Source organism: Sodiomyces alkalinus (genome assembly GCF_003711515.1).
Source record: "Sodiomyces alkalinus F11 unplaced genomic scaffold SODALscaffold_1, whole genome shotgun sequence".
Taxonomy (NCBI): domain Eukaryota; kingdom Fungi; phylum Ascomycota; class Sordariomycetes; order Glomerellales; family Plectosphaerellaceae; genus Sodiomyces; species Sodiomyces alkalinus.
In genome coordinates this window covers 2123091-2147019 of record NW_021167079.1, presented here as the reverse complement: position 1 = coordinate 2147019, position 23929 = coordinate 2123091, and the positions used below count along the sequence as shown (strand labels likewise).

General features: G+C 48.2%; 6 protein-coding genes across 6 annotated transcripts; 2 read left to right on the top strand and 4 right to left on the bottom strand.

Annotated features, from left to right (window-relative positions):
* The first annotated feature begins 1629 nt into the window (after window positions 1-1629).
* SODALDRAFT_13301 (NAD(P)-binding protein) lies at window positions 1630-3073 on the top strand. Its single transcript, XM_028606719.1, has 4 exons — window positions 1630-2286; window positions 2429-2515; window positions 2683-2775; window positions 2868-3073. Exons 1-4 carry the CDS (start codon window positions 1737-1739, stop codon window positions 3014-3016), a joined length of 879 nt encoding a protein of 292 aa, XP_028470157.1. The 5' UTR covers window positions 1630-1736; the 3' UTR covers window positions 3017-3073.
* SODALDRAFT_326524 (SUMO-activating enzyme subunit uba-2) lies at window positions 2868-5882 on the bottom strand. The gene is made up of 4 exons (XM_028610184.1): window positions 5297-5882; window positions 3937-5115; window positions 3484-3830; window positions 2868-3393 (listed from the first exon to the last, which is right to left on the bottom strand). The coding sequence occupies exons 1-4, from the start codon at window positions 5525-5527 to the stop codon at window positions 3090-3092; spliced, it is 2061 nt and encodes a 686-aa protein (XP_028470156.1). The 5' UTR covers window positions 5528-5882; the 3' UTR covers window positions 2868-3089.
* A 1049-nt stretch (window positions 5883-6931) lies between these two features.
* On the top strand, window positions 6932-9054 carry SODALDRAFT_347362 (hypothetical protein). Its single transcript, XM_028613301.1, has 2 exons — window positions 6932-8500; window positions 8649-9054. The coding sequence occupies exons 1-2, from the start codon at window positions 7240-7242 to the stop codon at window positions 8819-8821; spliced, it is 1434 nt and encodes a 477-aa protein (XP_028470155.1). The 5' UTR covers window positions 6932-7239; the 3' UTR covers window positions 8822-9054.
* Window positions 9055-9303: 249 nt separating this feature from the next.
* SODALDRAFT_354483 (hypothetical protein) lies at window positions 9304-10020 on the bottom strand (the record flags this gene model as incomplete). Its single annotated transcript, XM_028613732.1, has 2 exons — window positions 9304-9465; window positions 9580-10020. 2 exons carry the CDS (start codon window positions 10018-10020, stop codon window positions 9304-9306), a joined length of 603 nt encoding a protein of 200 aa, XP_028470154.1.
* A 7564-nt stretch (window positions 10021-17584) lies between these two features.
* Window positions 17585-19140, bottom strand: SODALDRAFT_303580 (WD40 repeat-like protein). Its single transcript, XM_028608956.1, has 4 exons — window positions 19036-19140; window positions 18939-18975; window positions 18325-18867; window positions 17585-18245 (listed from the first exon to the last, which is right to left on the bottom strand). Exons 1-4 carry the CDS (start codon window positions 19036-19038, stop codon window positions 17875-17877), a joined length of 954 nt encoding a protein of 317 aa, XP_028470153.1. The 5' UTR covers window positions 19039-19140; the 3' UTR covers window positions 17585-17874.
* A 1178-nt stretch (window positions 19141-20318) lies between these two features.
* SODALDRAFT_13209 (hypothetical protein) lies at window positions 20319-23751 on the bottom strand. Its single transcript, XM_028606710.1, has 2 exons — window positions 21459-23751; window positions 20319-21385 (listed from the first exon to the last, which is right to left on the bottom strand). The coding sequence occupies exons 1-2, from the start codon at window positions 23531-23533 to the stop codon at window positions 20461-20463; spliced, it is 3000 nt and encodes a 999-aa protein (XP_028470152.1). The 5' UTR covers window positions 23534-23751; the 3' UTR covers window positions 20319-20460.
* Between the last annotated feature and the right edge of the window lie 178 nt (window positions 23752-23929).

The window sequence follows — 23929 nt, the reverse complement described above, 5'->3', positions numbered from 1 at the left end:
TATACTCCCTAAACTTCTTTTACTTAGAAGCACTCTAGCTTTTAATAACGCGGTCGTAGCGTTCCACCACCTCCTTTAAGGGCGTAAAGCCCTTTTAGCAGCGCGTTAAATTAATATTCGGGCAGCTACTACACGGGTAGTAGTAGCGTTTAGCTCTTTCTATCTTAATATAATCGTAGATATATTCCCTAGGTGCTGAAGAACCCTCCTTTTCTTATTACTGCTAACCTCCCTAATTAATAGGCTACTATCTGCTATCTTTATTCTTTCCTAGGAATATCGCCATATAGAGCGATAACGCTATAGGCTTCTTATTAAGCCTATAGGAATATCTATAGCGTAACTAAACCGTATATTCGTTTATAACCTCTTCGATAATAGGTTAGTCTTCCTTATCTTCCCTTAAAATCTCTATAAAGCGCGCCTCTAACTACTCTAAAGCTATAGTACCGATAGCCCTAAAAAACACGTTAAGTTAATCCTCTATAGTATTAGGAGATCTAACGCTATAGGTCTTCAAATCTTAGTATAGCGATATAAAGTCCTAAAGCTAACGCTTATAGGATAACCTCCGTATATTTTATATATATTCTTCCTATCTCTTCTTAACTAAGGACTTTTAGGCAGCGTTAGTAGGTTTAAGATAGTCCTTTAAAGCGATTAGGATATCTTTAACCTCCTTCTTCCCCGCGTACTAATCTTTAAGGTTAGGATTAACTATCTTCGCGATATAGTCGTAAAGAGTAGTTAGACCACGTTACTATTACTAATATTTATTCTCTTTTACGTTCTATAGCTTGAACTTATGATCCTAGGCATTATCTTCGTCACCTTCTTCTAGTTTTAGAGGTTCCGAGGATTCGAGCTTTTAAGGACGTTTAGATTCCTTAAGGTCTAGATTAATAAGGTTAGAGACCTAGTTAGCGTAGGCTATCTATATAATAGCCTCAATCTAATAACGCTATTCTTTTAGTAAGGTAAGGATTATATAGCCTATCGTGGGTAACGCCGTAGTTAAGGCTATCGTCTAACTAACTAGGATTATAGGAAAATAAACTATCGAAACCGACTATAATAGACCGATTAAACGAGGAGCGATAGAATGATATAGGACTTAAGCGAGTTAAGCGATTTGAATAAAAGGGAATAACGGAATAACGGTTAAAATAAAGCAGGCGGACGTAGCTAATAATACTTAGCTAACCGCTATAGACTTAAGGCTATTTTAACTGCCTTAAAGCTATAGGATCTATCGAAATAGCTTTATTTATCAGAACGCCGGGCTTATAACTATTAGCATATAAAATAAGGTACGTAAAAGATATATATATGCATTAAAGAAGAGTAAAAGATACTCTACGGAAATATCCAACTATAAAGTAAAAGAAGGGGAAATTAATATAGATACATCGGTCGGAAGTACCCCATCCGTCTACAGAAATAGCGCAAGTCACACCCCGATAAGGTGGCTGTAGGCATCTGACAGTAAGGGACTTTGAAGTTGCCGGATTTCAATTGGCCACTGATCAGACATTCTGGATCCACAGATCCACAGTGGGCATGTACGTGGTGTAGGTATCATCATGGAATTTCAATAGCAAAACAAGGTATTAAACTTCCATCGTAACCCTACGAGGTACCAGTACGTCTCGGTCTGATAGTACGTTGTAAGAATTCATTCGCATTTTCTCAACAACGCATTACGTAGGGGAACACTACCTATTCATCCGTCCACCATGCCCGCCTCCCGCGCCCTCCTCCCCCTTCGAGGCCGTCACTGCCTCATAACCGGCGCCTCCGGCGGCATCGGCGCCGCCATAGCCCGCCGCTTCGCCGCTGAGGGAGCCCTCGTCACTCTCACCGGCCGCAACGAGTCCAAGCTCCGCCGGATCCTTGCCGACCTCCCCCCTTTCCCTGACCAGGCCCTCTCCCCCGTCCATGCCGCATCCAGCCCCAAGTCCGTCCCTCCCAGTTCCCCCGAGAATCTCTGCCACGCGTATCGCCGTCTAGACCTGTCAAATCGGGGGACAAGCCATAACCCAACACGAGAGGACGCCGACGCGAATGAGACGTATAGCGAGCAAAACACCGTTCTCGACGCCATCTGGGACCGCACCGGCCAAATCGACGTCCTCGTCAACGCTGCCGGCGTCGCCCAGTGGCAGCTCATTCAAAAGACCTCCCTACAAGATGCGAGGGAGGTGCTCGACACGAATCTGCTGGGCGCCGTGCTCACGTCCAAGTATATGGCGCGTCGCATGAAAAAGCGCCGCGCTGATCGAGATGGTAAGTCAATCATAGTACGGAATATAGGGCCCAATCCCTTTTCTTTCGACATTTGCAATGGCTCAAGCTTGACTGTGGACGTGTACCCGGATTGTCCAGCAGAAGAAAACTAACCCCCCCGCCCCCTCGCCCTTCTATATAGCCTGCATTATCAACATTGCAAGTTTGCTAGCACAGAAAGGCGTTCCTGGAGCAAGTGTCTATGCAGCCTCCAAGGCCGGCCTGCTGGGTACGTTTCGTACATGTTTCCATTCCATTCGCCGTCTTCTCTACGTGGCTTCCCTGAACCCAGACGGCTGCAATATTGCTCAAGGGATCCCTTGCTCAAACCCCCTCGTCAAGCCACCACGCTGCTAACCCTGGATGCTCCCTCCCTCGCACATGCTCTGGATATAGGCCTGACACATGCTCTTGCTGTTGAGTTGGCCCCGATGCGTATCAGGTCTAATGCCATCGTGCCTGGATATATCGAAACCGAGATGATAGCAAGTCAGTTCCCAATGACGAGGCTATTACACTCTAGCCTCCACTGGTTTCCCAACTCCATCCATGCCCTTGCTAATGTACAAGCTCGTCCGCAGACATGTCGAAGGAGCCTCTCGAAAAGAAAATACCTCTCGGGCGGCTCGGTACGGCTGAAGAGGTGGCCGACGCTGCCGTTTTTCTTGCCCAAAATCCTTATGCCAACAATTGCATCTTGAACCTAGATGGAGGTCTAAGTGCAGTATGAGGACCATGTACACCTGGACCAGTTATTCACAGCGGGCGGGCCCGTCATAAAATCCATGCCAGTTATTAAACTTTCAGTCATCGAGAACAACGACGCCCTGGCCAGTTTCATCGTCATCGATGACGATGACGTCGTCCCGGCCTGACGGGGCTGTCTTCGCTTTTTTGGCCTGGGGCTCTTCGGCCTCGCTGGCCGACCTCCGGCGTTTCGTGCTGGGCTCCGCGGCGTCTGGCTCCAAACGACGCTTCCCATTTAACTGAGGCGCTGTGCCGTTGGCAACAACTGCAACTGGCTGCACCTTCTTCGGCCTTCGAGGAATTTGCGGCTTCTGATCCGCAGCCACTGCCTTGATAGGCTTGTCTTCCACCAGATCCGTTCTATCTGTATGTTAGCAAAATGCTGTACAATATGGATACTCGAGAGAAGGGGGTAAAATTAGGGGTTTGTTGTTGAAGTTGTTCACATACGCCTCTTCGATGTTAATGACGACGTTGACAAATGGGTCTTCGTCGTCTTCATCAATTACCGTCAGGTAAGTATCTCCCTTGATCCCAAGTTCACTGAGCTTCTTGGGCAAGTTCTCCGTCTCTTCGGGGTCGTAGAGGGGTCCTAGTTCATTGCTGACGGCGAACTCCTTGTCTCCATACCCGAGTTGCAACCTTACGAAGTCATCAACGAGGTCGTTGAGGGTGGCTTTTGACAGGTCCACAAAAACACTAGTCTGGTAGACGCTGCAGACGGGACAATCCGGGTTCGGGAGAGAGTATCGGGTGTAGCCGATAAGACGATTGAGGTTGCTTGGAGCCAAGAACAACTGCGATGTTTCGTTAGACAACGGCCGCTGTCTATGTTGTTGATTTTCTTATTTTCTTAAAGAAAACGGGGGGGAAAGGGAGCAAGCTGAGAAAAATGGAACCCACCTCCTTAGTTTGTTGAAATTCTCCCCTCAAGACCTTAAAGGCCTGAAGCACGGAGAGACTAGCCACAATAGCGTTGGTCGTAGCAATAGCAGGGATGATGTTACCGGCCATTTCCTTGATATCAAAGCGCGACTTGGGCTCGATGCCAAATACGGCCGACCGAATATTGGCTGCGGCGGCAACGAAGTCCAGAGTATCCACATCATCTTTATCGAACTCGATGACGGGCTCGGGACCGGACGCGCCCTGGTGAGCCTTCTTCAGCTCTAGCATGCGCTTGCTGAGTCGGTCGAGACTGTCGATGAAGACGACAAGGTTCTCCTCGAGGGACCAGCATCGCTGGTCGTCACGCAAAATCTGCTCCTTTGAGGCTAAAGCGCTTGAGGATCGCTCCAACAGTGTCCTGTAGTCGAGCGGCTGGGGCTTCTTCCGTGACTTCCAGACATCTTCCATAGACGCCAGCCGGACGATGTCGGCATTGAAAACTTTGTCAAAGAGCAGCTGGGGAAAGGCACCTGTACCCAGCGACTCCCGAATCTCACGAAGAGCGGCGGCTTCCTTTTTAAGCTCGACTATTTCCGCCGCGTTATCTGCATCCTCGGAATGGTCGTATGCGGCTTCGTCCTCGCTGGCGCCGAAGACTTCGCTCAGGAGATAGCTCTTGCCCCAGACGATGCAGTGTATGGGCTGGCTCGGGGTGCTCCGAATTGTACAGACAGGGAAAGACTTGGGAACTGGCTTTTCCGTGCAATCATAGCACGCCGTCACACCCTTCTTGATGACCTGAACGTTGCCATTGAAACCTGTAGTCCCGCTCTCGATCAGAGGCACGTCAGCTGCCAGACACATCCAGTTGACGTGCCTCCTCGCCTCGAGGTTGTCGAGCGCATTGAAAACGAGGGTGAAGCCGCGGAACCAGCGAACGTTGAACTGGGAGTCCTTGATGTTGGCATGATGTGCAACAATGTTGACTTGTGGGTTGAACGCTTGGGCCGCCTCCTTGGCCACCAACGCCTTCGACTTCTTGATGTGTTCGTGACGGAAGAGAAATTGGCGGTTAAGGTTGCTCAGATCGATGGTATCGAGATCGACGACTTCGATTTCCCCAAAACCGGTGAGGACGAGGTTCTTCAGTAATTCGCATCCAATGCCGCCGGCACCAACCATAAGGACACGGGCCTGCGATGATGTCAACATGGACGAAAAGACGTTGCACTCAAGCGGTAGATAGTCCATGGCCGTAAAACTGAATGATGAAAACAAGAAAAACCCTCGAGCTCTGACCCTTCACAAGGGAGAGATAGAACTGTCGAGGGGTGGTGGATGTTTTGGATGGCCGTGAACAGTGAGGGTGACGAACCTGTTTGACATTGAAGGTGGCGGATGGACCCAGGGACTGGAAATAAAACTTATCACGCGGCTTTGGCGCGGGCCTCTGCCGCTGAAGCGCTCGCGCGGGAGGTGTTGTACCAGCAGGTGTCGTTTGCGTAGACGTGGACGAGGGCGGAGGCGCAGGCGCACCAGCGCCAGCACCATTCGTCGCTGGCGTGGCGATCGCTGGCGTCGACGCTTTGGTTTGCGGAGGATCCATGGTCGGCAAGAGCTATCGGAAGGGTGCGGAGAGACGCAGTGGGATCAAACGCGCGCCGGGACGTAGATGGTGATGTACGTGATTCAGCGCATACAATGAATGAGCTCAGAGGAAACGGCGGATCGGATGGCTGCTGAAGAAAACGTGTCTAACGGGAGTGGCTTAGGCAATTATAAAATTCTCGGGGAAAAAGAAAAAAGAAGAAGAAGAAAGAAAAAAGAACAGATTATATTGGAAGAAGAAAATAAAGAGACCGTTTAGAAGAAAGAAAAAGGGAAGAAAGAGAGATGTTGTTGGCAACTGAGGGCGAGGTGAAGCCCCCGGAAACAACCAGGCTGTTGAGTCTGTGAGGCAGTTCGAGCCAGGGAACCTGGAAGGTAGCAAGGTTTTGTGTTGGGAAGCAGGAAGGAGCTATAATACGTTTCGGTAGTTCTTTGCACCCGTACCTTGAGGTACGTACCTTACATGAGAAAAATTGACTAAGGTACAAGGCACTGCGGATTAAGGCTTTTGTATCCATACTTTGTAAAGTCCTCTTAAGCCGAGCCGATAGTGGGTATCTGGCAGGTGTCAAGTCACGATACTTCGTACGAAGCGACGGTACTAAGCCACTTACGCACAAGGTGCCGTACGGTGCGGAATCTCCGCGCTTGAGCTGCAATTGGCCAATACGACGGAACGTTGGAGGAATTAAATCCCCAAACGGTTCCCTGTGATCGGTGCTGCGATGCATGACGAACCTCGCGAATAATGACGAAGTGCCTGGTCTGGCGGGACGAATTGTAGTACCGTGTACATACCTATACGTCTTTACTCGAGCCGTCTACACCTCTACCAGGGTTTAGTAGGTTAGCGTGTGACTTTACCGAGTCGGTTCTTAGGGTACATGTCACGTGTGTCACACAGCCCTTGTTGTAGTGCTTTTTAAGGTAGATAGACATTCCCTTTGAGTACCTTTATAGAACTCTCCAAGGAACAAGATTTATGAGTTCGCGTACCGATATTCTTGTTCTGACACCGGAATCCGGACGGACCTGTCCAGCAACAGACCTGTCCGATCTAGAATGCTGAAGAATTACCACACGCGTCTCTCGCAGCCTGGGAAGATATTGAATCCTCGAGGCCACGACGGTGGAATGCCACAGCATATCTATGTCGTCGGCACGTTCGCAACGAATATACGAATATATCCGTGCCTGCTTAAAGAGTACCTTAGCGTCTCGCTTTATGCGGGTAAGTGTTGTAGTAGCAGTGCGAAAAGGTATAATTTACACATGTTGTACTTGTTCCGACATGGTTGTCACACGATCTCCGGTAGGTAGATACCTTGTATATTCAAGTGTTCGATGGAGATCGCCATGCAGAGAAGCTCATAAAGCCTGATGGACCTTTACCCTTAACCACAAATGCCATGATGGAGATGGAGATGCCAATCTGGCCTCCGCGGCGTAAGGTATGGAATGGTCGGGGATCAGTGTGACAAGTCAGAGCTCCACCTGTTTTATCTCTGTGCAATGATTAGAAGGCGGTCAATGTCATCGTCTCCTGGGTCGCCCCGCGGCCAAGACACCGCCAGCAATCTCTTTGGGCTTATTCCGATTCCTCAGGAGACTTACATTTCAGACTCAAACCCTCTGGACTTTGCAGGACAGAAGAACTGAGGGACAGGGGTACTTACATTCGATTCCCGACAAGACCGCTGCCTCCCCGCCATGTCGGACGACGAAGCCGACCCAGAGCTGCTCGCGCTCCTTCGGCAGCACTTCCTGGGCAAGCCCGCCGCCGATGCGGAGCCGAACACGGGCGTACTCCAAGATGCCGAGGCCGTCTACGATGACTCCATCGACGTCGCCATCGACATGCGGTCCACCAAAGCCGCCGCGCAGACCATCCATGCGCAGATGCAGCGCAAAGAATTTTCCGCCGGTTCTTGGTCCTCCCACGAGCTGCACCCCACCCCGTCCGGCCCCGACGACGAGGAAACCGTCGCTTTCGTCTTCGTGTTGGATCTTTTGAACTTCTCCTTCTGGTCTGATTTGCCGGACGAGGAGCGCTTTGCCATTGAGTACCGTGGCCGCATTTGGACCGGCTATTGGAGCCTCGTCGCCGCCCTGCGTCGTGCCTTGGACGAAGCGAACGACGCCAATGGCTCCAGCAACGGCGCCGCCTATGATGCTATTGATGGTGAGGGCGACAGTGGCATTGATGATGCTAGCGGTCTCGATGGTGCTAGCACTGGTGAGGCTGGTAGTGTCAGCGACGGTCGTGGTGTTGCTGACGGTGGTTTTGCCGGTGAGAGTGGCAGTGCTGGCGAGAGTGGTAGTGCTGGTGAGGTCGGCAGTAGTGCTGATGATGGTAACGGCGCCGATGATGGTAACGGTGTTGAGAGTGGTAGCGATGGCGAGCATAATAGTGGCATCGACGAAACCGAACAGGCTGCCATCCCCAAGAAGAGGAAGATCGCCATCACCTCGCCCGACTTCTGGAAGAACGAAGACGAATGCACCCTCGAGATCCTCCGCCACGTCTTCCGTTCAGCGACCGAAGAGGAGATGCCCATGCTCGCCGAGCGCCTCGACTGCCTCCGCGATGCCGGCCGCGTTCTCTCTCACCACTACGACGGCAGCGTGGCCAACCTGGTCCGCGCCGCCGACGGCTCCGCCGTCCGCCTCGTCAACCTGCTGGCCCGCGACTTCCCCTGCTTCCGCGACGAGCATTTCTTTGCCGGCCGTCGCCGTCCCGTCCGCCTCCTCAAGCGCGCCCAGATCTTCGTCGCCGACGTCTGGGCCTGCTTCGGCGGCCAGGGCTTCGGCGCCTTCCGCGACATCGACAAGATTACCATGTTCGCCGACTACCGCGTTCCCCAAATCCTCAACACTCTGGGCTGTCTATATTACAGCCCTTCCTTGGCCGCCACCATTAGCCGTGGGGCGCTTATCGAGAGCGGCTCGCGGTGGGAGGTGCAACTCAGAGGTAAGAATGCTTTGGCTTTCGTTTTGTCTCACGACCTTCATCTTTTCTGTCTAAACAACCCCCGCCCTCCCAAAACGACTTCCCTTCTCTGGACTCAGTAAACGGCGCCTGTTATTGGCGAAAGCTGGGCTGACGGCATTAAAAATAGCCTGCAGCATCTGGTGTGTCGAGTTGTTGCGGCGGGAAATCGTGAAGCAGCACCCCGACGCAAAAGTAAACGCCGTCTTGATTGATTTCTTCTTGTATGATACCATGAAAGAGATCGAGGCCGGGGGGAAGGAGACCGTTCGTCATCATAGAACAAGGAGCATCTGGTACTGAAATAGGTCGGAATTTCGAGAACTGCATTAGAGACCCCGGCATATGACGAGATAGACAGGTGGAATGTATATGAATGGCACTATTGCTGGGGTATCTCACAGGTAGCCACATGGACAAACCCCTTCCAGCTGCGAAGATATCATTTCAAGATGTGACTGGACAGTCGAGCAGAATTGTCTTTTGAAGCTAGAGGTGAAGCCAGCCCGAACCCAGCAACGCCAACTTTACCGCCCAAACTCCATCCACCAGCTAAATCATCGGCACCGTCGCTCGGTCATGAGAAATGGTCAACTATGGTCTGGCCTCCATGGCCACACAGTGTCCGACAGCCCCGTGAGAGGCCGCAGCCAATATCCGAAACCGAAGTTAAAAAGACAAATGGTATCGCACAGCCAAGCTCCAAGCCAAGAGAGAAGAAAGGAAAGAACAAATAGAGAGAGGAAGAATCAAGCGAAACGTCCATTCCGAGGGACTATTTCCCCTTATGCGCCCACAGCTGTCGAGTTGAGGAGCTCATCCATATGCGCCTGTTGCTTCCCCGGGCTCTCCTGTTTAAGAAGAACGGCAAGGACTTCGATGGGCGGGTTCAGGCCCAGTTTCTCCGCCCGTTCCCAGCGTTTCTGCCTTTGGATACCGACACAGGGCTGAGCGACATAGCAAACAAAGTTAGCACACAACCCTTCTTTCTCCCCCGGGGGAATCCACGGTAGGCTTCAAAAGAAGGGCAGATATTGGGCCGAAGAGCCAACAAAACTCACCCCATAATGCAGGCTCACGTCAAAGTGACGCAGAATCTTTTCCCCAAGACTGACGTCCTCGACATGAACCTGTGGCGCGATGCTTTGCGCCTGGACGTTCTTCCAGTATTTCGCAATCTGCGCATCCGAGATCTTCTCTGCCCGGAGTTCGGCCTCGGACTTGGTTGGCACTTGCTCCTCCTCCACGGCCTCCTCCTCAGTCTCCTCCTTAGTCTCCTTCTGTTCAACTTCGAGAGTCTCTTCAGGCTCGACCTCGACCTTGGTCACTTCCGGGACGTCCTCCTCGGCATCCTTTTCGGTAATAGGAGAAACAACTGGTTTCTTGGCATCCTGTCGCGACACGGACTTGGACACCCTGTTGGAAAAGCTGAGAGTGGATTGACCCTTTCCTGGGCCGTGCTGGGCTCGGGCGCCGCCAGTTGCTCTACGGGTAGTGGGCATTTTTAATTTCCCGAAGGTAGTGTCGAAGAGAGCCCCACTGTGTAAGCTTGCAATCGGGTCAAAAAAATAATAGAAATGGCGATGGTATGCTGGGGACGGAGGCGATAAGAAGAATTGATGCAGGTTTCGTCTCTGGCGCTCGGTTGATGTTGGATGACGGAAGGTAATTCTGGAACATTGGAGAGAGACAACACTGAGAGGGGTAGTTTACAAGTATCCCGCATGTACCTATATATGGCCCCATTGGCGGGGCAACGCGAGATAGAAGCGTGGTCACGTGATGTGATACGTTCAATTGTTGGATTGACGGGCGTGTGATCCGGCCGGAGCAGAGATTCAATAGATATATAATTGTATTCGTAACATAAAGGAAAGAAGAATAGGAAGGTGTGGGTGTTCTAAATATATCTACCCCTTTTCCACGCGAGGAATATAGGGCTAATCCAGCTAATAGAAATATAGAAAACAGGCTCACGTATTTTTAGTGCGATATACCCCCTAATTACTATACCCTGATTAGCTTAGTAATCACTTAGCCTAACCTCGCCGGCGCCTTATAGTTAATCTTAAAATAGCCTTAAAGAGTAGTTATATATCCTTTAAAGTCGAGTTAAAAGGTAGGTAAGGAAGCTATAAAACAGGAAAGAATAATAATAATAGTAGTATATAATAAAGGAAAGTGCTATTTAAAGTAATTAGTAGATAGGGGAGGTACCAGATATAAATAAGAGGGTTTTCAGGCTCTTCGTAGCCTTCTTTTCCCTTTTATAACCACGATCCTTTTTTAACGATTTTTAGTTATTTTCGTGCCTCGCCTAATTTTCGGATTTTTTTCTTCTTTTTCCTCCTTAAATAGCCGCTTTTCGTTCCTTAAACGCGCTATAGTAAGTTACTGGAGCTCTGATGCTTAATATAGGTACTAACAGTGCTTATTTAGGCCCCCTTAACCCGTGCGTCTAGTGCTAAGATCGCTAGTGCTAGTCTAACTAAGCCTTCTGGTATAACTAAGACCCCCGGTAAAAAGCCTAATATAAGTGCTCTAGTCCCTTAGCTTTGTACTTTCGTTTATAGTCGTAAGGCTCCGGTTACTAATAGTTTAGCAGACTCCTAAAAAGCCTACTAAGAAATCGACTAAGGCCCCCGATCTAAATTTTATACTGGTCCCCTTCAATCCTCCTTATATATAATACGTAAAAGGTATTTATTCGGGTAAATAAAGCTCGTTTAACTATTACGTTACCGTCGAAAGGCGCTTAAACCGTTACCGTAAGTGTTATCACGGTAACTATATATACTCCTAGGTATAAGTTTTTACCCCCTAGTTATCGAGATTTACGACCGTGGATAAAAGCTCCGGTTTAAATCCGGATTAAGGATCCGTGCTCTAATATGATTCTGTTTACTAATATCCGATCCTAGTTATATTAGTATACTTCCTTTTATTAAGATACTGGTTAATATAGTGTCTATTCGTAAGATTAGAGTAGGATCTGCTAATAAGGACCGTAAGGTGCGTTTTCATCGTTTTATTCCTTAACTCGAGTGCTCCGGCTAATATTTCCGGCGTAGTTTTTAGCTAAGTTAAAGCAGTATATTAAGTAGCAGGTTAAATACCTTAAAGAGAATAATACTAAGCGCTTTTTTAATAAAAAGGAGCTTAAATACGTGGCGGGCCCTAGCGAGAAGGGCTTAACTAAGCTTAGTTTTTCGGCTTATTTTGAATCCTTAGTGGAGGAGGTGGTAGCGCGGCGTTTTAGAGATTAGCTCTAATAATAGTAGTAATAGTAAAATATTACGCCCGTCGTGTCTTCCAGAGCCCCCTAAGGGTAAGTTATTACGCCGATTACTAAAAATAGCGCTATTATTAATAGTGGCTCGGTTATAGTGGATAGTGGTAAGACTACGGCTCCGGGTGCTCCTAATAGAGCGTAGTAATAGTATTTAGGTTCGCCGGACGTTAGTTTTTATATTTTGGCTTTTAGCTTTTAGCTTAGGTGTATAGGATAGCGGTATATAATAATACCACGTTTTCTTTTACTAATTTAACTAAGCCGCGGGCGTGCGGCGCGCCTCCGGCGCTAGATTTTAACCTTTAATTTCTCCGGTCTACCCCCTCCGTGTACTCGTTATATTAAGATATACGCGGAAGATCTTGAACTTTTATCGTGGGAGTGCCTTTATTAATCCGTTTACTAGTATAAGGCTCGTAGCTAAATAAACCACCCTAAAAGTCCCTTTACCATGCTCCTATCGAACCTATGAGCGTTAAATATCTATATATCTAAGCCGGGTTTTAATCCTATAGCCGTCGTCTACTATAAGCCTAATTATTTAAGTGTTATCGTAATTAATATCCTAAGGAGATTCGGGGTTAAAGCGTATCTCTGCGAATAGGCGCTTTAATCCTATCGTTTCCTTCGCAACTTACTCTAGAGCGAGTAGCTCTGCTTCGGTTATAGATATAGTAACGGTTACTTACCTTATTACTTTCTATACTACTAGACCTCTAAATAGGCTAATAAGATAGCCTTAGGAGGATCGTCGTGTATCGATATCGTTAGTAAAAGAGACGTTACTCGCGATTACTATAGCCTATAAACTAGTGCTCGATCCGTACTAAATCGAGAGGTCCCTAGTTATATATAAGTAACGGATAGCTTAGTCCGCTGCCTTATAATACTCCGGGGAGGGGTTTCTAAGAAAGCGGGAAAGGATAGATACCGTAAAGGCTATATTAGGACGTATTATAACTGCTATATATAGTAATAATCCGATATTTTCCTAGTATAATTTAACCTCTTAAGCCGTGGCCTTATCTTCTCTTTTCCGGTATTCTATAATAGAAACGGGAATAGCTAGGTATATAATAGTAGTATCTAAATTAAATCTGGCTACGATCTTCTCGATATATAAGTCGTGACTAAGTAAAACCTTACGCCGGGAGTAATCGCGCGTGATCTTAATTCCTAGGAACCACTCTACGTTACCTTTTTCTAACACTTCGAATCTTTTCCTAATACCGTTAATAATCCTAAGGGCGTTTATAGCTTTATTCTTATAAAATAAGACGAGGATATCGCCTATAAAAAAGATAATAAACGTGTCTCGAGCTACTATATAAAATAGGTATAGCTCTTCTTTACTAGCTTTTATCCCTAAATCTGATAACGTCGCTACGAAGATCTAGAACTATAATCGAGGTGAATCTTATAAGCTATAGAGTGCTTTATCTAGCTCTAAGTACTTATCTAGCTACTTAAACCTATCTAGAAGCTTATATATAACGGGCGTTTCTATTCTATTCCTCTCGGCGTTAACGAAGGCGTTAACGATATCTAGTTACTTAATCTCTAGGTTAAATTAAATAGCTAAAGCTATAATAATACGAAAAGACCTTATAGCGAGTATTACTATATAGGTTCCCTTAATCGTTAAGCTTTCCTAGAGATCCTCTCGGATATATAGCCTTACCTTATATCTCTTTAGATACCCGCCTTAGTCGAACTTATAGGTGAATACTTATTTAAGTGGAAGGGGCTTAGACTTTGCCGATACTCTATTAATTTCCCTCTACGTGCGTTTTTTTAATAGCTTATTAACCTCCTTCTACGCCGCTTCCTTAAACTAGTCGCGTATAGGGTAGTTATAAAGCTCTCTTTAATACCTTAGTGCAGCCTTAAGGTAGTCGCGATAGACCCTGCCGTCGAGTAAGGACTTCGGTTTCTCTATTATTTTCGAATAAGCTTGTATTTTTATATCGGCTACTCCGAATATTACCGAGTAAAAGGATAGGAGCCCTTATGTCTTATCGTCGCGTACTTCTTATTAATTGAAGAACGTATACGTTAAGAGCATATCTGGCTCTACTACGTGCGTCCGTGGATTAATCCGAATAGTCTTCCCCTAAGCACGTCGATCTATAATTCGGGCGCTAACCCTTATTATATCCTTAACCTGTATACTCCGTTTACGTTAGTGTGTAGTCACCTTAGGGTCGTTAGTTCGAGATCTAGACGTTAAGGGCTAGTTAATGCTATAACCTGGATTAAGAGTAGCTAGTTCCTATGCCTTAGTCTACGCACTTCTCGCACCTCCTTATTACTCCAGATTATCTGTTTTAAGATCTAGTATATATAGCTTTAGCGTATTAATAGCAGCGTCTCCTTCGGGTACCATAGTCTATATAGAAGAGGGTTTAATTAAGAGTTCCTCCTGCTATAGCTATAGCCCGGCGCCTTAATCCTGGTTATTCCGGCTCGGCGGATTAGGTATAGCGTGTAGGGTTTAGAGTCCTATTAGCGCGGGCGGTTCGGGTAGCCTATTATAGCCGTTAGTGGTTACGTCGGTATCTAATAGTTCCGGCGCCTCCAGAATAGTACTAGCTACTCCTACCCCCGAGTCTAAACCCGTAGACTCTACTTAATCTTTAGAAGGTACGCTGCTAGATAGGCCGGCGGGCGGTTCGGCTTATAGGATAAATTCGGTATCTTTATCTTCGTAGTCTTTATAGGTTATAAGCTAGTTCCTCGCCTCCGCCTCTGTAATCTATTCTACTTCTTCGAGCTTCGAGTTATAGAATAACCGCTCGTTAAACTACACGTTACGCGTCGTTATAACCTTCTAAAGCTACGGGATCTATATCCTATAGATATTATAGGTAACGTATTCTATAAGATCCCTAATATAGCCCTTAGGTTAAATCTTATATATCTTTCTCTCCTTTCTAGCCTCCCTATTCCTATCTAAGGGATAGGCGCGGTAACCGTAGGTATAAATACTACTCTAATCCGGCCATAGATCGGCGGAATACTCTCTTATCTTAAGCGGCACGTGCTTTTTAAACTATAAGTCTAGTACCTTAATAGGAGACTTCTAACCTAGGCGCTACGATAGACTTATATTATAAAGTTACGCCGCTACTTTTATACTCTCTGGCTATATAAAACCTAGAAAACCTGCGCTATTTAGTATAGCGTTAGACTTTATAATAATAGCTTATCCTACCCTCTCGATAGCGCTATTCGGTTTATAGGTATATAAAGGCGCGATCTCTATATCGATACCCTTTATACTCGCTTATAGCTAGGTCCGTGAATCCCCTGTTATATACACGATTAAAGGCTTATTATTACTACGTATCTTATAGACGTATAGATTAAACTAACACGTAACCTATCTTTCGAACGCTTTAAGGGCGTTATAGACTATAACGCTATTTTTCGACGCTAAAGGTAGTATATAAATCTAACCGCTATACTCCTCCTTAATAATAAGGAGATAATGTATACCGTTATAACTCTCCGGTAATTTCTATAGGTCCTAATAAATACGCTAGAACGGCCTAGGCGAGCGGTAATCTAATAGTCGACGAGACACGATCTAATAAACCTATATTCGAGTATAGGTCTTACACTTAATCCGCTTAGTGCCTTATATTAGCACGTTCCTAGCGTTACGAATTAGTGTTCGGAGAGCTTCTAGTCCTAGGTGGCCGGCCCTTAAGTGCTATAGCCTCTTTTCGTTAATATATAGATAAGGGGAATCTCGAGATAGTCGAAATAGCTTCGGAAACGGCGCTCTTATCGGTCGATCGATAGCTACTACTAGTATATAGATATAATCGTAGCTTACGGGAATCACGTCTTATAGTATTAGTTAAATATACGGGTAAGAAGAAGAAAAGGATAAAATTAGCTTATACTAAAGAATAGTTATATTAAAGCGTTATAATAGCTTTGATAAAACCACGCTTTTATCCGCTATTCCGTATCGTAGTAAGTAGTTATATCCCGAATACTAGATCCTAACCTTATATAATAGAGCTTCCGAGATAATATTTATATAAAATCCCTTTACCACGATAACGTCGTTAAGCTCTAAATCGACTTTCGGAGTACCTAATAGTCTATTAAGAAGGCCCTTAAAGATCCGTTTACCTTTACCGATAATAGGGAATTCCGTTATACCGGATTTAACTATACCGTTTATCGGGATAAAAGATCCGGGAATAAGCAGGTTAATTAAATTAAGTAAGTATATCGCGCCGTAGTTATCTAAAAGGGTGCTATATAAGAGCGGGTAGACGCTAGATCGTAGCGCCGCGTAGATACCGGGAACTTCCCCTATATCGTAAATAAGGGTTAAGTCTAAGATAGTTATAATAACCTTTAAGGGGTATCCGTTACCCTTATCGCTACTCTTACCGGCGCTTCCCTATCCCTTCTTTAATAGGGTTTCTCGTAGACTTTTCTACTTTTATTACTATAGCTTTCCGGATTTATTCGATATAATTATCGCTTATCTACACGGATAGCTACTACTCGTATTTACCTATAAGAGTATACTCTACTCTATTATAGAGCTCCGGCTTCTACGAATAGGTCCTATTATAGGGGTATTTATACCCCTTACCCTTACCTTTCTTCCCTTTTCCACTACTATTATCGTCTTTATCGGAGCGGTCGCTTAGGGTAGCGTAAACGCCGTGTCTAATTCTATTAAGGCCAGGAGCGCTTATAATCGCGTTAAATTCGCGGCTATATATTAGGATATCGTTAATTACTTTATCCTTATTCTCCTTACGGATTAGTTCGTAGAACTTAGCCTTTATCTAAGCCGGGGTAAAACGCTACCTAATTATAATAAGGAAGTTACGGATAGCTATAAAACCCTTAACGTCGTTTACTTTATACTAATGATAGCGCCGGATAAGAGTATTCTACTCCGTATACCACGCTGCTACTTCTATATTAGCTCTTCGGGTATCCTAGAGGTGCTTATCGTATACTCGATAAACCTCCTTAGCTAAGAATAGTGCGCTAGGAGCGAAGTATTTCTTTAATTCCTTTATTATTTATCGTATCGTGAAATAACGGTTTTATTTCCCCTTTTTATAGCTAGGGTACTTCTTAATAGCTTCCTTAATAGCTTATTAATAGATAGAGGTTTTAATAGTCGCTTTAAGTATATAATTAGCTTTATTAAGCGTATTAATCGATCGGGCGAGCTTTTAATTATATACCGTAACCTTATAGCCTTCTAGCTTAATAAGCTCGATTAGTTCCGATATAGTAGGAGGGGTCGGCACCCCGTTAATAACCTGGGTATATTTTTCGCGTAGCTAATCGATAGATATAGGTATAACGTACTCGGGTTAGTCGTCTAGCTACTCCGGCCTGTTAGGGTCGAGTAAGGCCTAGACCTTTATACCCTGCATATATAACTTAATATAGAAGATCTAATCGGCCTATTACCTAGTGGACTCTAGCCGCGGTATACCGAGCGCTTCGGCGGTGACTTTAAGCTTCGTGGATATAGTTTATAGCAGGGGTTTAGCAAATAAGGGCTTTTCTAAGCAAGAGAGTAGGGTAGATACTCCTTAATTAGCTACGGAAGCACACGTAAAATAGATAAATATAGATAATAGATTAGCAGGAAGTTACTAGTTACTACTACCACCCGGGCTTATAACTATTGGATTAACGGGCGTATAATCCGGCCGGAGCAGAGATTTAATAGATATATAATTATATTCGTTACATAAAGGAAAGAAGAATAGGAAGGTGTGGGTGTTCTAAATATATCTACCCCTTTTCCACGCGAGGAATATAGGGCTAATCCAGCTAATAGAAACACAGAAAACAGGCTCACGTGTTTTTAGTGCGACATCAATGACATACGCGTCAGCGTCTTCTGTCCTTCCAAGATAGCCCTACGACCACACGCGTCTTAGACCGCCCTTCTTTTGAGCCTTGTCGTAGTCGATGAGACTCATTGATGCTTTTTTATTGTATACGCAAAGCCCATTTCATGCCTGTATTCATGTCACGTTCGTAGTTTTTGCCTACCCAGTCATTAGATCCCCGTGGCCTCCCTGTACAATGTAAGACTCCGGTTCGCACCAGCCGTGCAGAACATCTCGCTCCGATTCGTCTTGGGCAGCCACTTGACCGACCACAGTGCCTTCTCCGTCTCGCTATGCGTGGCCACGCAGGCAGCCCGGTCGATCGACCACACCTTGGCCTTCCCGTCCATGGCGCCGCTCAGAAGGTACTCGCCCGTATTGCTCCAGTCGAGGGAGGTGATCCACGACGCGTGGCCCGTCAGGTTGCCAACGTGCTCGCCATGCTTCATGTCGTAGAGGGCGATGACGGAAGCGTCTCCCGCCGCCGCCAGCCGGGTGCTGCCGGGGGAGAAAGCGACGGTACGCACCGGCTTGGCAAGACCTGGAGTCGTTTTTTTTTTAGCGAAGGGGGTAAAGAAAAAGGCAGACGAGAGTCAGGAACACACAAGTTGCACACATACCAGATAGAGAGTAGAGCATCCGACCCGTGTCATTGTTGAACACATACACCGCACCGTTCTGGTGCCCGCTGGCTGTCAACTTGCCGTCCGGACTCAGATCGACGCACATGCCGAAGCTGCTAGCCCCTGCGCTGCCCGTCTCATACTCCTGTATCTTGGGGGTACTCGAGTCGCCGACGTCCCAGACATTGATGCGACCATCGTATGTAGTTCCCGCCAGGTACCGGCCGTTCTCGCTCAGAGCGATGGCCCAGATCTCCCCCGCCTTGCCTGGCAGCTTGATCTCCGCATGTTGGTTCCACTCCCCTGTTTCTTTCGTGACGGTCCAGACCTTCACTACGCCGTCGAAGCCCGCGCTCGCGGCCACCAACCCGTCGCGGGAGGCGCAGATGTGGTGGCAGCCGAGTTCGTGCGCTCCGCTAATGGACTGGGAGATAGGGAAGGTCGGATCGTTCGTGTCGTGGATGCGGAGCGTCGAGGAACCGCCGGCGGAAAGGATGGCTCGTGGAGTTGCGGCTATAGAAAAGATGTCCGTGACGTGTGCTATAGCCTTGTCAGTAAAAGTATGGCACGCCACCGAACTCGACTGATGGAGCAGGACGTGAGCTTCTCACCATTGTCCACGGTGTGCGTGGTTAGGTATTGCTTTGACTGTCGGCGCGAGGATCAGTAGTGGCCCTCCAGCGCTCTGATGAGGCCAATATTACATACCATTATGGCTCATCCATCAAGTATGCGACTTATCTCTGAGAAGGAGTTCTGCGTCTGAGAGCAGCCAGATGGGGCCAAGAATAATAGTACCTTAATTAGGCGGTGCTGCTTCTGTGAGTGCAGGCAAAGGTGAGAGCTCCCAGCTTGGCGGGGGTGGGGGGGCAGTACCGAGTACCTACCAGGTACCGTACCTTAGGTGCCTTCGGTCCCCAAGAGAAAAAAAATACCCGTACCTACGAAGTATTTGCTGTCTAAGGTAGGTACCTAAGGTAGAGTAAGGTACGTATCCACTCCACAAGGTACTTCGCACTCCGACGCGGTACATAATTACGTCAGACGCTTCGGTGAGTCTTATGGGTCGTTCTGAAAGAGTCGATACACCGGCTCCTCACATCGCTATCGATTTCTTCCTTTCCCAGTGTTACTTACGATCGTCGAACGGAGACAACAGGGAGTCGAAACACCAAAGCCATACGTTCGGCGCCGAGAGATTTCCATAGCCGGGTAATCTTCTCCAAATTGTGTGTCTGACCTGTATAAACCAGGCTGATATCAATTCTCTCTTGCACATGGAACGTTCATCTGGACGCGATGAAAACCCAGGTTGTGATCGAGGTTGAAGCGCACTTTTTTCCCTCGCCATGAATCGGGGCTCCCACGCCAGATTGCCTCTGCGGGACGTCGACGTTGGGTTGGAAAACGAATAGACTTGGCAACTCGGCATCAAAAACAAGTGTGACAACGCCCACAAGGATTCGGCTCCGATTGTTACGGTTGCAAAAAGACCTCCATTCCTCAAAAATTCATGAAACAATCATCAACCAGAAAACGGGTATGGTTTCGTAATGGTCTTGTGACTAGACGTCTGCGCTATTCTGCCGACGCCGCAACGGCTATTCCCACTTCGGTCTTGATCTATCCAACACAAGCACGACGCAAAACTCCCAAACCGAAGGACGGATCACGTCTCTCCGCATCCTATCCGTTCTTTTCATCTTCTATCTGTCCCGTGTTTCATGCCGCGCATCACCAAACGGCGTCTAAAGAAAAGCAGAAGGGGAAAAAAAAGGCGAAAAAAGGAGAGAGATCAGGAACTGGTCGTTGCACAGCCCATTTGTCCGTTTGTCAGCTTATGCCATGATGCACTGCCACCGTTGACTTCTACCCGAACCCTTTCAATTACTGACGCTGATCAAGACTGTATGCCACTCAAGGTATATCCAACAATCCAGCTTACTCCGAGCGAACAAAAGAACGCCATGGGATGTATCCGACGCTATGTGTGAGAACTTTGCAGTAAAAAGCAACCAACATCTAACTGGTGACGGTGACTGACGCTATATCCAAAAAGTCTTGAAAAGTCTTAAAAAGTTTTTAAAAAAATGACGAAAAACAGGCGTGTGAATGACAGGCATTGCTTCGAGATCAGGCGAGGCCGAGAAACCTGAGGGCCTTTCGGCTGTTTCCCTTCTGCACTGGGGGTTTTCCCGGGTAAATGGGCATGAGGCGTCTCTCTTCCATGTCGCAGTCGCTGTCATCCTCGAGATCCAATGTGTCAATGGAATTTCGGTTTTCTGGTGTATTTGATAATCTATACAGTCTGCCCTGACGGCTGCGGCCCGACCTGGTCGTCCGGACAGTCTCAGCAATCGAGGGAGCCTTGTAAGAGAGTGCGGGAGAGGGTGGGCGAAGAGTGGTAGTGCGGCCAACAGGTGGCGGCGGAGAGACGGGTGGAGGAGACAAAGGAGGGCTATTGAGGCCTAAACTGGGAAAAGGTGAGAAGGCTGGGGAGAGAGGCGCCGGTGTCCGTTTGGCCACCTTGGACTTGCTCGTGTCCTCAGGGGCATAGAATCGGGAGACCTCGATTAGGAGATTCCGAATGGTTGAGATGAAAGTGGTGATTTCTGTGTCCGTTGCTGTCGCCGTGAGGAGGAAATTAGCCTTGGATATAGACACGTTCTCTGGTGCCGCTGATGGCGGCGGTGATGGTGTCGAGCGTTGCGCGTGGGAGGCTGCGGATCCTGGACGGCTAGAGTCGTTTGACACACGACCAAGTGAACCTCCTCGGATATGGGTGAAAGGTAACGGCTCGTCGGCGTTCGAGTCGACCACCTGAGCGACCTTCATAAGGTCCACGCCGATGAGGTTTTGAAGTGCCAGGACGGTGGGCAAGTGATCGGGTGGATACTCCAAAAGAAGAAAACGGACTTCAGAGTGGGTGACGAAGTACGTCTCTAGATGAGGAATGATGAGGGTCGCAAGAAGGTAAGAGTTGGTGAAAGGATTGTCGTGGGTTTGGTGGGCGAGGGGTTGCGCTGTGAAAGCCTGCATGGCATTTGCCACCAGATATCTTAGGACGTGCCTGTCAGTATCGACAACTGGCGTGAGGAGGGGGGTAAATAAAGGGGGGCCTGATCCCTTACCGAAAGTCGAGCCTCCCACTGCGGCTCACCTCGCCCGATTTCTTCCCTAGCTTCTCTAGCTGGTTGCTAATCCCGGACAAGTAGCTCTTCTTGATGCCACGCTGGGATCCAATAGCAAGAACCTGGTCAATTCGACGATGGTCGGTCCTGGGGCTCCCTGGATCGGCGTCACGGAACACGGGTTTCCAGAGCCCACCCCCCATTTCAGGGAGCAGAGAAAAGTGAAAGTGATGATACCCGTGGTCGTCGGGCGGGAAGTAAAGGTTGAGAATGGAGCGCAGAGCGTTCTGGATCGCTACAGCCGTTTTGCAAATTGTGATATCACAGTCGCAAAACTTACCACGCTGCTCAGGGGACGAGGCAGGAGACGACAGTGGCTGAGAAGGAGTGGGCAGCGCCGGAGTTCTCATCAGGTGGGCAACATGGAAGAGCTTTGCTGACTGTAGTGGCGGCGACTGGTATGCGAATGGGTCATATTCGTCTGTTTCAATGGCTTTCAATGGTGTGAGCTGCGGTTCGATGACCCTCCCGTTGTTCGCGGTAGCCACCGATCCAGTCATGGGAGAAACTGGGGTATCAGGGCCTGAGAGGTCGTCCTCATCCTCGTAGCGACTGGCAGGGTCTGAGGTTTCCGGTGGCCTTAGGGGATATGTGCCCGACTTGAACGCTCGTATGATGGAGTCTAATGTGTGATCTAGCTTGGCATCTTTGAGGTGAATGACCAGATCCTCTGTGAAAGGTAAGACGGCTTGAAACGGAGGCTCAGGTTGCAAAAGATCATCTGCGTCAGTGCCTCTGTCAACATAAGCAGTCTTCTGCTTCTTTTTCATCGGAGGCACAGGCGATAGGGTAAAGGGGACACAATTGCTGTGGGCCCAAAGAGACCTTGGCCTGGCATGGCAGGAGGGTGTCAAGGAGGTGGATTCCAAGGTACGGGACGCTTCCTGCAGGTACGAGTAGGGATGCCCGTCGTGATGGTATGCTTCCCTTTGTGCAATTGCCGGTTCAGCTTGAAAATGAGCAACGTCATCGTAAGATTGAATGCCATCTCGATACAACCGATCGAGAGACTTGGTTCTCATCAAAGTAGGCTTGCGCGTGACAGGCCTCATGTGAATAACGGAGGCTCGACCGAGAACCAGAGGATCCGAAGAGTGGACGCTGAAGTCTGACCGAGGCGACAACATGTCGATCAAAGGGTTGGCCGGTGGAGTTGATGGAGGCACGGAGAAGAAAGAATCGTAAGCTTCTCCGGCGCAGCTGGGCGATCCAGGAGGAAAGCCGGTGTATCTAGAGAAGAGAAAGCTCGTTGGCCAGTCGGCCCCTTCAGTGGACGGTTGATCGGCACTTTCAACAGCAAGTCGCGGTGCCATAACTCCAGGTGTTCCGATAGCCTCCTGGTCATCGGATGCGTCGGGGTCAGGTTTCAACCCAAAAACGTAGAAGGGTGCCGCATCACCAAACCTATCGTCGTAGCTGCACATGGGTAAGCTCATGCTCCGCGACCGTGTGGCGATAGTGAGGTCGATGTCGGTGCTGGGCTGGAGGTTCGCCGTCCGTCGGTCAAGCGCGTCAGCTGCTCGCATAGCTTTGAGTGTTGGGTCAAGGTCCGATATTTCGAGGTATTGATAAGAGGATCGGCCACGCCGATGGACGAAATCGTCGTCTAAACCAGACAAGCCGTGCTTGGCGAGCCTGTTGAAGAGAAACTGAGCCTGGGAGACGTCACCGTCCGTTTCATGCTCTGAAATGGCCTTGATACAGAGAGCATGGGCGCTCGGGGTGCCGCCATTCATGAAGACAAGCCTCTTGTTGCTTGGGGTCGAATCTTTGAGAAAGGACAAAGCCGCCTCGTTCCTCGCGATGAGAGCGTGATGAATTCGCTTGATGAACTTCTCGGCATCGAAGAGCTCGTCTGTGCCCGCCTCATCGAGGTAGTTCTGAATGGGGGGTAAAATCGATATCTGTGGCGAGGTAGGAAGTAGCCGGAGTTGTGTGGCTATAATGTCGGCAGCACCCTCCAAGGCCACCAAGCCACCGTGGTAGGCGACAGGTTCTGGCATGGTCGAGGACATGAGGTTATTGAGAATGTTGCGAAAGATAAGAGGTGTGCGACAAATTCCCTTTAATGCTCTTTACGTCTCACTCCTGTTTTGAAGACGCCGGGCCAAACGATCAGAAGCAGAAGGGCATAGCTAAAGAGATGGAAAAAAACTCGACGACGATGGGACTGGAATGACGGAGAAAGAGTTGGGAGACTGCGAAACTAGGGATAAAAGCAAGCTTTGACAGCACGGAGAGAGTTGCTGAACTGGGTAGATCCGCGGGTCTGTTTGCCGCAAGGGAGACTGTCCGATACAAGACGAAGCGGATGAGCCGAGTCTGTCTGCGTAACGAGATTTGGGGCTTAGGAGTTCAGATGAGGAGGTGGTAGAGGACCGAAGAGGTCCAGTTGGTGATGGGTAGCAGAG

Bases quoted from the DNA above. Each gene is read 5' to 3' on its own strand.
- SODALDRAFT_13209 (XM_028606710.1), bottom strand. From the start codon at position 23,533: ATGTCCTCGACCATGCCAGAACCTGTCGCCTACCACGGTGGCTTGGTG. The intron at 21,386-21,458 runs GTAAGGGATCAG...GCACGTCCTAAG, and splicing joins AGTGGGAGGCTCGACTTTCG to ATATCTGGTGGCAAATGCCA.
- SODALDRAFT_347362 (XM_028613301.1), top strand. From the start codon at position 7,240: ATGTCGGACGACGAAGCCGACCCAGAGCTGCTCGCGCTCCTTCGGCAG. The intron at 8,501-8,648 runs GTAAGAATGCTT...CATTAAAAATAG, and splicing joins GTGGGAGGTGCAACTCAGAG to CCTGCAGCATCTGGTGTGTC.
- SODALDRAFT_303580 (XM_028608956.1), bottom strand. The intron at 18,868-18,938 runs GTGAGAAGCTCA...ACAAGGCTATAG, and splicing joins CACGCACACCGTGGACAATG to CACACGTCACGGACATCTTT. The intron at 18,246-18,324 runs GTATGTGTGCAA...AAACGACTCCAG, and splicing joins GATGCTCTACTCTCTATCTG to GTCTTGCCAAGCCGGTGCGT.
- SODALDRAFT_326524 (XM_028610184.1), bottom strand. From the start codon at position 5,527: ATGGATCCTCCGCAAACCAAAGCGTCGACGCCAGCGATCGCCACGCCA. The intron at 5,116-5,296 runs GTTCGTCACCCT...ACATCATCGCAG, and splicing joins CCACCTTCAATGTCAAACAG to GCCCGTGTCCTTATGGTTGG. The intron at 3,394-3,483 runs GTATGTGAACAA...ACATACAGATAG, and splicing joins GTCATTAACATCGAAGAGGC to AACGGATCTGGTGGAAGACA.
- SODALDRAFT_13301 (XM_028606719.1), top strand. From the start codon at position 1,737: ATGCCCGCCTCCCGCGCCCTCCTCCCCCTTCGAGGCCGTCACTGCCTC. The intron at 2,287-2,428 runs GTAAGTCAATCA...CCTTCTATATAG, and splicing joins GCGCCGCGCTGATCGAGATG to CCTGCATTATCAACATTGCA. The intron at 2,776-2,867 runs GTCAGTTCCCAA...GCTCGTCCGCAG, and splicing joins CGAAACCGAGATGATAGCAA to ACATGTCGAAGGAGCCTCTC.